The 10,287-nt window shown below is 28.0% G+C and overlaps 1 protein-coding gene across 1 annotated transcript; it reads left to right on the top strand.

Moving 5' to 3' along the window:
• The first annotated feature begins 6,388 nt into the window (after positions 1-6,388).
• LOC110623631 (protein DETOXIFICATION 24) lies at positions 6,389-9,102 on the top strand. Its single transcript, XM_021768633.2, has 8 exons — positions 6,389-6,734; positions 6,809-7,350; positions 7,432-7,518; positions 7,614-7,670; positions 7,856-8,094; positions 8,165-8,283; positions 8,530-8,616; positions 8,898-9,102. Exons 1-8 carry the CDS (start codon positions 6,486-6,488, stop codon positions 8,946-8,948), a joined length of 1,431 nt encoding a protein of 476 aa, XP_021624325.1. The 5' UTR covers positions 6,389-6,485; the 3' UTR covers positions 8,949-9,102.
• Positions 9,103-10,287: the final 1,185 nt, after the last annotated feature.

Genomic DNA, 10,287 nt, shown 5'->3' with positions numbered 1-10,287 from the left:
TTTCTGTATGTGTAATGTTGAGTGTGGGACTATTTCATTCCAACGTCGTTTAAAGAAGACAAAAACAATTCTACTAAGGAGAGAAACGCCAAGCCAAACTTAATATTTATGGAGAAGAAGCCACAATTTCTGAAGCTAAATGTACAATCCCTAGCCCCTGTTTGGATTGATTATGCAAAAAAGAACGGAGAAATTTACTTAACTCGACATTTCTTTCCTTAATTTATATATTATTATAATATAAAAGTAACTGTTTGGAAAATTGACTTTGTCTTTAGCTAAAAATTTTATATCAAAAAAGAAGAAATATTTATCAGAATTTAATTTATTATAAATTAAAATATAAATAAGTGGATCATAAAAAAAATTTTATTTTAATATTTTTAGATTTATAATGAGTTGGATTCACCAAAACTTTTTCATCAAAGATATGCTTTTCTATACCCTTCATTCGAAGGATTTTTCACGATAATTTTATTTAAAAGATTTAAAATAAAATAATATAAAAATTAAATGAAAACTCTTGATTTGCCACGTTAGGAAGAAGTACGTCAGCAGGAAAAAAAAAAAAACTTAAAATTCAAAAAGGTGGACTAGTCATTTTCTTAGTTTGAAAACTAAAAAATTACGTGGCCATATAAGGTTTCTCGTTGGGCCAAGACATGCTGTCAGTTAAACAGTTGAATGATTTTTTTTTTTTTTTATTTTAATTAGAAAATAGAATGTTGTATTTGTTTCTAATTTTTAAATAAAGAACTTAGGATTACTTTTAAATTTTAAATAAAATTTTAAAATTATTAAAATTAAGTTATTTTTTACTTATTTTATATTTCGTTAATAAATTAACACATTTTTATCCTTTATTTCTTATAAAAAATAAAAATAAAAATTGCTTTCAAAAAAAATTATAAAAATAACATGCCTTGCATATTTATTTTATGGAAAATTAATTTTTTGAAATAAAAAAAGAATAAATACTAATTTTTATTAAAAAAAAATTGAATGTAGAATGTGATTATTAAACTAAACATGCACTTCAATTTTATTGAGCTAATTGAATTTTTATAGAGAAAAAGTTCGAACAATGTTTTTCTAAAAAAAAAAAAAAAAACACTTTTCCTTTTCAAATAATACTTTATTTATTAACTTTATATTATATTTCTATTTAATATACATTAAAAATATAAAATTTTATTAATTTTAAAAACAATTTAATAATATAGTAATGTAAGTATAAGGTATATGAAGAAAAACAGTAATAAATTCTATTATTTTAATTATATTTTGTAATATTTAATAAATAAATAAATAATATACATAACTAAACTAAAATTTTCAAATGAATAATTTAATAAAATATTAAATAATTAATAATTTAGTATAAATAGTATTATCTTATTTCCTATATACAATACTTAAATAATTATATAAAGTTCTTATATATATGTATATATTATTAATAAATAAATAATTTTTACATAGAATATTATATTATTGTTATAATATTTTTAAATATTTTCCGGTCAATTCAAAATCCAAATGAACTAAATCATGCTAGTGGAAGATCTTATCATTTCCAAGTATACCATCCATATAGATTTTCATAGCTAAGTAATGAATTTAATTATTATCGACTTCTAATATTTTATTTTAGTTCTTTTGAAAAATATAAAATGTAATAAAATTTATCAGAATAAATGCTATCTCCATTAATCATAATAATAATAATAATAATAATAATAATAATAATAATAATAATAATAATAATAAACATCTAAGGACATGATAATAAGGAATAATGGGTTAGCTCTAAGTAAAACTAAAATGAATTTATTTCAGACTAAAATTAGATTTTTAGGACATTATATAGAACAATGTATTATTCAACCAATTGAAAGGACAATTTTACTGTTTATGAATAGTGACTTGTCTGGCATTATTCTGCTCCTTTTTAATGTTGGTGAATAGTCTGTCTGCCATTTTACTGTTTGTAAATAGTGACCTGTCTGCCACCGCTGCTTTATTGCGCTGGATTTTAATCTGATTGCAGGATTTTCTTATTTTTTAGGAGAAAATATTAGGAATAATATAAAATAACAATTTGGTAACCCAATACCATATAAAAAATTAACATATGGCCAACTAGTAAGTATAATTCAGAAAGAAGGATTACAAATTTGTCAGGATTTTTGACCAACAAAGCATTAAAACCACCACCAGATTTCCTAATTAGTTTTTAAAATGGTGGCAATATAGGGGTATTACTGATGAGGTCTTATCCCCAAAAGTACTCCAGGTGTATCAGTATTTTAAAACCCATTATAAACCACACCTGAAAGAAATTTTAAGTATCGTGATTTGCATAAATAAATTCCAGTCTGATTTTTTAAATTAAAGGTTTCTAATAAGAATTGATTGTAAATCGGCAAAAGATGTTAAAAACCTTGACTCTAAGCATATTTTTTGCCTTTTTTCTTTAATTTTTCTTTCTTTTCCTTTTGCACCTTTATTTTCTTTTTATCTTTTTGATAGCGGTTGTCGAAACCGTAAAAAATAAATCTATTAAACAATCAATAATTAACTTGTAGATAGTGGCAATAGGGTCGAACCACAGGGATTTGACACTATGGACTTTCCTAATAATGACTTAGACAAATAAATAACAAATAAATAAAAAAAGGGGGTTTGTTTTGATGAATTAAATCTAAAAAAACAAGAGAAAACAATAATTTAAATAAGTGAGAATTTCAATGGGGGAAAGATTCTAGTTGAAATATGGATCTATTTCAGTTTATTCAGAATTGATCATTGATTATTTAATACTCCTATTTTAATTCAATAAATTAGTTTTGGTTGTGGAAGACGCTTCTCATAACCAAATTCCTCCTTAGTTCTAGTTTGATTAGGAAACGTTCGCTAATCAAACACTAGTCAACAAGTTGCCAAGGAACGTCCTTGGGGCTTTTAGCATCGAACAACTGTTGAATGCATTAAGACTTAGAGAAACCCAATTCTAACATTGCCAACCGCGTGGTCAAGTTTAGATTATGCAACCGATTATACTTGTGTTTAAACAACCTAAGAAATTACGGACTTAAATCATTCAAACAATATATTACTCAAGCAATTAAAAGCAATAGGCCTAAATTGATTCCAAAAGCAAAGTAATAATTATAGAAAGATCAAGTTGCATAAATATTGAAAGCAAATAGGAGTTTAATAATGGAGTTTTAAATCTCTCAATTCATCACAAATCTGAATTTCCCCAATTTCAACTAGAAAGGAATGAAATTTAGCCACTCATGGTGGACAAAATCACAAAAGAAAGGAGAAAAAAAGAGGGGAAACTGCCGCAGGCTTGCTGCTGTGTTTCTGCAAATTTTCCGAAGGTGCAGAGATGATGTCCCTTTGCTGGTTTGGAGGCTGCTCTTTTGTAGCTGAAAAATCCCATCCATCTAGGGTTTTGAAATCCCTTTTTGATTTGGTTTTTGTTTCCTCTTTTGATGTTGAATTTAATTGCAAAAGGAATTTCTTAGGTGAGAAACTCTTTCGTGGCTCTTGAAATTGTGTTGGCAGTGATTAAGTTGGATTTGGACTTCTCAAAATTCGAATTTCGATTCCCTGCACTTTTCCCACCTCTGCTGTCTGTTTCTGCTGTCAGTGTGATTGGGGCAGTAATTTGGGCAGATCACTTGCCCCAATCGCTTTTCCGTGAGTCAGTCCAGTTTTTAGCTTTCTGTCTCTGCGAGTGATTTGGGCGGTGATTTGGGCAGATCGCTTGCCCAAATCACTTCTATCTGTTGCCTCCAGGTTTTTGCTTCAGCTTGATCTGGGCAGTGTTTTGGCCAAATCACTTTGACCCAATCACTTTTTCAGCTTTTTCTTCACTTTTTCTCCAACTTTCCATTTTCTTCTTTTTCTACAAAAATATAACAAAAATATAAATTAAGTTAGAAAAATGTGTAATTAAACAGTAATAAATATACTAAAAATGTGGCTAAATTATACTTGATCACCTTTCTCTTTCGTTTTACTCTTGATTTTTACCGGTGGTAAAATTCCATAACAGTCGTCTTCATTGCTATCACAGTGTGAAGATGCCTTTTTTCTTTAATTTTTCTTTCTTTTCCTTTTGCACCTTTATTTTCTTTTTATCCTTTCTCTTTCCTGTTTTACTCTTGATTTTTACCGGTGATAAAATTCCATAACAGTCGTCTTCATTGCTATCGCAGTGTGAAGATGCCTGGTTCTTATTGGAGGATGACGTCTTCCGAATGTTCGAAAAGGGCTTTAGGGGTAGAGCTGGAGCTAGACTTTATTTCCTTATGTTTATTCTTCGTCCTTCCCATTTTTCTGTAAGAATTCTCGAGTTAGAAAATCTGGAATATTATTGTGACTACCTTTAATGTATTCATAAAATGAAATGAGTTTCTATTTTATTTAAATCAACAGGCTGAAATAGCACCTTCATCACCAGAATCACCTTCATCAGCATCTGCTATAACAGAAAACATAAATAATATAGATTCTGAGGTTTCTATTTTACTTAACTGGTCTTTTAGACTTTGTAAAAATTCATTTTTATTAGCTTTTAATTCTTTTTGGCTTGAACTAGATACTTGATATGGTTTAAATACATGTGGTTTTATTTCTTTTTTCTCTTCTATTTCTACTGAATCATCTTCAACTAATGAAGAGAATGAGGATGAAGAAGAAGAAGATAAAATAAATCAATTGAACAATGAAGAAATAGATAATAATTTCATACTATTATTACAAGAAATAACTTCTAGAGGGATTACAAGTGTGTGCCTTCACAAGGGGAGAGGCTCCCTTTATATAGAAATTTCTAAGCTTTACTGTTGAGCCACAGGAGTTTTTACTGTTGAATCACGCGGGCTTTTACTGTTCATGAATAGTGACTTGTCTGCCATTATTCTGCTCCTTTTTATTGTTGGTGAATAGTCTTTCTGCCATTTTACTATTTGTAAATAGTGACCTGTCTGCCACCGCTACTTTACTGTGCTGAATTTAAAAAGCACATTTTTGAAATATATTATTTATCTTCACACGTTTAGAGTAAACGTTAACAATATTCGATTCAAGCTATAATAACCGATCGAATCCATTTAATTTAAAAGTTTAATTTAATTTTATAAATGATTCAATTTTTAAAAAATTGATTATTTTTATTCGATTTCGATTAAAAAAATAAAAAATTGAATTAAATCGATTATTTATAATGCTATTTTTTTATAATATAGAGATTAAATTTTAAATAAAATTAAAATATTTTAATTAAATGATAAAATACTAAAAAAATGTAAAAAAATATTGTGGTATATTTTCTATTTGAAAAACTATTGAAACGTCTAACGGAACTCAACTAAATTGAATTAAATTAAATCAATTTGATTCAAATCAATTCTCTATTTAATTTGATTTAATTTTTATAAATATTTAAATAATTTTTAATTTATTCTGTTCAATTTAAAATTAAACCGATTGAGTTCTCAATCGTATTCAAAACTAAATTGAAATATGAATTACTTCTTACCGTTAAATGAAAAGCCTCTGATGCTAAATCAATATGAAATTTTAATAGATTTAAAATTAATTTTATATATTTTAATATGTAATTGGAGTTTTTTATTTAAAATAAGAATTAGAAATTAGAAAAATAGAATTTAATAACCTTTCAGATTTATTTAAATACACTTATCACCAAATTAAATTTGTGAGTGCGTAATTAAAATTTTATTAGCTGAAAATTAGTATCGTGGTATATTTATCTTATTATTTCATTAATGAAATTATCTCAAGTGTTAATTTGGTTGTTAACCCCTTTCTCCATTTCGATTCCTATTATTTTTTATTATATGAAAATTTTAAATTATATAATTAAAATTTTTAATTTTTTATTGTTTAAATAAAAATCTTTAAATAATTAGAAATTTAATTTCTTAATTAAAATTTAATTTAAATTAATTATATAATAAAAATATATTATGTGTTATATAAATTAATTTAAATATAATTAAAATTAATTTAAAAAATTACTATAATTATAATAAAGTCTCCAAAGTCTGTAGTTTTTATTTCTTTGGTCCAAATATGTGACGTAAATTACCTATTAAATTTATGAGGAGTCCATTCTTTTGGATAGCTACCGCCGACTACCTAATTCAATCAATCAATCAATACTCGTAAAAATACATTTTAATTTAAACATTTTAATAAAGATAGATTAAAGCTCAATTTTTTTAAATTTTTGTATAATTTTAATCGAAATTTTAAAATTAATATATAAAATTTAATTATCTTTTCATATGTGGTTTACTATATATATATATAAAATTTTCAACATAGTATTGGTCGTATGGAGCAAGCAAGTTGCATCTTCCAACAGCTAGTCTGGTTTATATAATTGAATATTAAGAACTTAAAGATCAATAATCAACTGGGCTACGCCTTTGTACAGAACCATGGACGAAGCGATAATGCAAGAAAGGCTTCTTAGAACAGAAGAGCTCGAAACTGCTAATCTCACAAGCAGAATTTGGACAGAGTCTAAGAAGACATGGAGGGTTGCCTTCCCTGCAATGATAACCAAAGTGACTTATTTCGGAATGATAGTTGTGACTCAGTCGTTTATCGGTCACATCAGCGAGTTGCAGCTCGCTGCATATGCACTTGAACAAACCTTCTTCGTGAGATTTGTTAATGGGATATTGGTAAGCTTTTGCTTTTCTTTTTCTTCTATATCAGTATGCATATTCATCACCTGGTTTAATTGGAGGTTTGGCAGATTGGCATGTCAAGCGCAACAGAAACGTTATGTGGACAAGCATTTGGAGCTGCACAATATCACATGTTGGGAATATATCTGCAGAGATCGTGGATTGTTGATCATATTCTTACGACGATAGTAGTCCCTCTCTTCATCTTCGCCACGCCAATTCTGAGACTAATTGGTCAGGTGGAGGAAATAGCAGTAGTAGCTGGAAAAATCTCTCTGTGGTTCATCCCTTTCCTCTACTACTTTGTTTTTAGCTTGACAATGCAAATGTACTTGCAAACCCAGATGAAGAACCAGATTATTGGATGGCTTTCTGCAATTTCGTTCGTGATTCATGTGCTTTTGAGTTGGGTTTTTGTGACCAAACTTGACTGGGGGGTCAGTGGTGCAATGGCTGCATTGAACATTTCTGCTTGGTTAACTGTCGTCGAACTATTTTTGTATGTTTTGGGAGGGTGGTGTCCTAACACTTGGAAAGGGTTTACTAGGGCTGCCTTTTCTGATCTCCTTCCCGTCGTCAAGCTCTCAGTTTCTTCTGGCTTCATGTTTTGGTGATTTTTCCAAGCTTCTCTCAGAAAATTATATATGCTTATTAATTATTCTATCAAAATAACTGATGAATTCTTTGACAGTTTAGAACTGTGGTACAATTCTATTCTAGTACTCATAGCTGGATACATGAAGAACGCAGCCACAGCAATATCAGCTTTCTCCATTTGGTAAGAATTTAATCAGCCTTGTATTGTGTAAATTAAATTAAGAAGGTATTTTCTCTGTTTTAATCCATCTAACTTGTGCTAATTTCTTGTCACAGCCTTAATGTCAGTAATTGGCAATTCATGATCTGCCTTGGATTCTTAATAGCTGCGAGGTATTTCTTGCAATAATCAACATTCCACACTCCAAAAAAAGAACAAAGTCTCTGTTTTAGGTTTATAAGATGGATTCTCTTGCCTAGATTTGATACTCACGACACAAGAAATATAATAGAATTACATGTGAGACCCACTTATTTATATTTTGCATATAATTAAGAACAAGTTCTAATTTGCACAGCGTGCGAGTATCAAATGAATTGGGGAGGGGAAATGCAAAGGCCGCAAACTTTGCCATTAAAGTAGTTCTCTGCACTTCAGCATGTCTTGGAGTGGTATTCTGGGTATTGGCATTAGTCTTCGGTCGAAAACTTTCATATATTTTCACAGACAACGAGGAAGTTGCAGATATGGTTTCAGACCTCTCTGTTCTACTTTCATTCACGCTGTTACTCAACAGCATTCAGCCAGTACTCTCCGGCAAGTACATAATTATCAAGCTCATATATCAATTAGTTCACTTGGTTTTCTAATACTTGAACTTCTGCAGGAATAGCTGTAGGTTCTGGTCAACAAAGTATTGTTGCATTTATTAACTTGGGTTGCTATTATGGCGTTGGGATACCTTTAGGGATTGTGCTTGCATACGTTGCTCATCTTCAAGTCAAGGTAACAAGCAATTCTAATTGACCATATACACAACTTGCTTCATTTGATTAATTTACAAATGGGGTTAATAACATGAGGGTGGACTTGAGCTTTTGAAACTTATCCAAATTGGGAGGTGCAATGTACTTTCCTAAATCCTAATGGAAACTTCTTACACCGATCAGGTGCAATGTACTAAGATTTTAGCAATGTAATTTCTTGGTTGATGCAGTTTTTTTTTCTCACTCTCTCTTCACCTTGGTACAGGGTTTGTGGATTGGACTGTTGAGTGGAGTATTAACACAGACTGTCATCTTATCTTGTCTCATATGGAATACTAATTGGGATGAGCAGGTTTGTAAACTAAAGATAAATTACTGAAAAATATAAAAAAAAAATAACAAAATTTATCCATTAAATTATCGATCAACAATGATATTATTAGTTATATTTCATTTTGTTGTAGTGAATTTTTCATGCAAAAAAAGATGAAAAGAAAATTTAAATTAACATAAAATTTTATTTAATTAGTGAGGATTTGAACTATTTTCTACAATAAATTTATATAGCACTTTAAATTAATTAAATTTATTATGTATTTGAGTTACTGAAAAGTAAATATTTAATTTTTGTAGGTAAAGATAGCATCAGAACGTCTCAACCGTTGGTTTTTGAAGAATCCATAAAAAAATTATGTAACTGATAATTTTTAATATAAAATATATTTTGAAGGAGTTGTTTAAAATATGCAAAAGAAATTCACATCAGTGTAGATTTGAAATCTCATTGATTTAGATTATGAAACATTTTTAAACCACTCCTTCAATATTATATGTTGTTGAATTGAATTTGCTTCGACCTCGATTTTAGTCTATTTTGTTATTTGAACTATTCAAAAGTAGGTTTGTAAGTAGTACATATTTTATTGTTATTTCATAAAATAAAAAGAAAAATATCCTTACAAGGGTTGACAACATATCCTGATAAAAAAAGGAGTTAACAAATTGTTTAAAAAAGAAAAAAAAAATCAAAATCCATGGATAAGAAAAGATTTAAATGCAAATATAGATTTGTTGAAAATCATTGAAAAATGCAATATAAAATATGAAAAATAAGAACAAAATGGAATAGACAAAAAGGAGATCGTCAGCGTTGGCCACCTAAAGAGATCACTAAGATATTGAAAAAAATTAGCCGAAAATGGATAAAGAAAGTCGGAGAGCGAAAGAGGAGTTAAAAATAGGACGGAAATTTATGATAAGAAAATTTTAAGATGCACTAATTTTAAAAACATATGATGAAAGCTATAAACTTATCATAAAGTTTGAAAGAAAAATTTTATCATTCAGAAGTTAATTTTGTATTTTAATTATTTTTTGAATATTTTTATAATTTTACATATTAATTTTTTTTATTATAAATACTTACTTTTCAATTTTTAAAAATTTTTAATAATATTTTTAATTTTTAGTCTACTATTTCTCTTATATCATTTTAGTTAAATGATATTAATTAAAACTTTTAACGATTATTTAGTAGGTGTACCGTAGATGACTTCTCTCTTTTGATTGTATATACGTGTTTTATGTGTATTCGAGTTTTTAAGGAGTTGGCCTATAATCTTAGCTAATAATCAGAAAGTAAATCTGACATCTTCCGGTCTTTATATGGAAATGAGAACTCTTTTAACTCAGATTACAGAAAAGTTCTCTGTTTCTAGTTACGGATTTCTAATTACGGATTTCTATTTCAATTTCAAACAGAGAGAATAAAGAAAAAGACGAGCATCAATCCTTTATTGTAATTTTAGTAATGAGTTGAATCTCATAATAAATAGCAAATACTAACTAAGAATATTTTATTTTTTAATAAAGCGAATTGATACGAATAAAATTTAATTTTATTCAATAAACTAGAAATATATAAAGTCATCTACCTAATTGTAAAGAGTTTAGGTGAAACCCATTATATATATATCTAGAAAGTCTAATGCGGATGAAATATGCTTAGAAATTTTTTAAAAGT

This window comes from Manihot esculenta, chromosome 9, assembly GCF_001659605.2.
Source record: "Manihot esculenta cultivar AM560-2 chromosome 9, M.esculenta_v8, whole genome shotgun sequence".
In the NCBI taxonomy this organism is placed as follows: Eukaryota; Viridiplantae; Streptophyta; class Magnoliopsida; order Malpighiales; family Euphorbiaceae; genus Manihot; species Manihot esculenta.
This window is presented reverse-complemented; position numbering and strand designations above follow the sequence as displayed.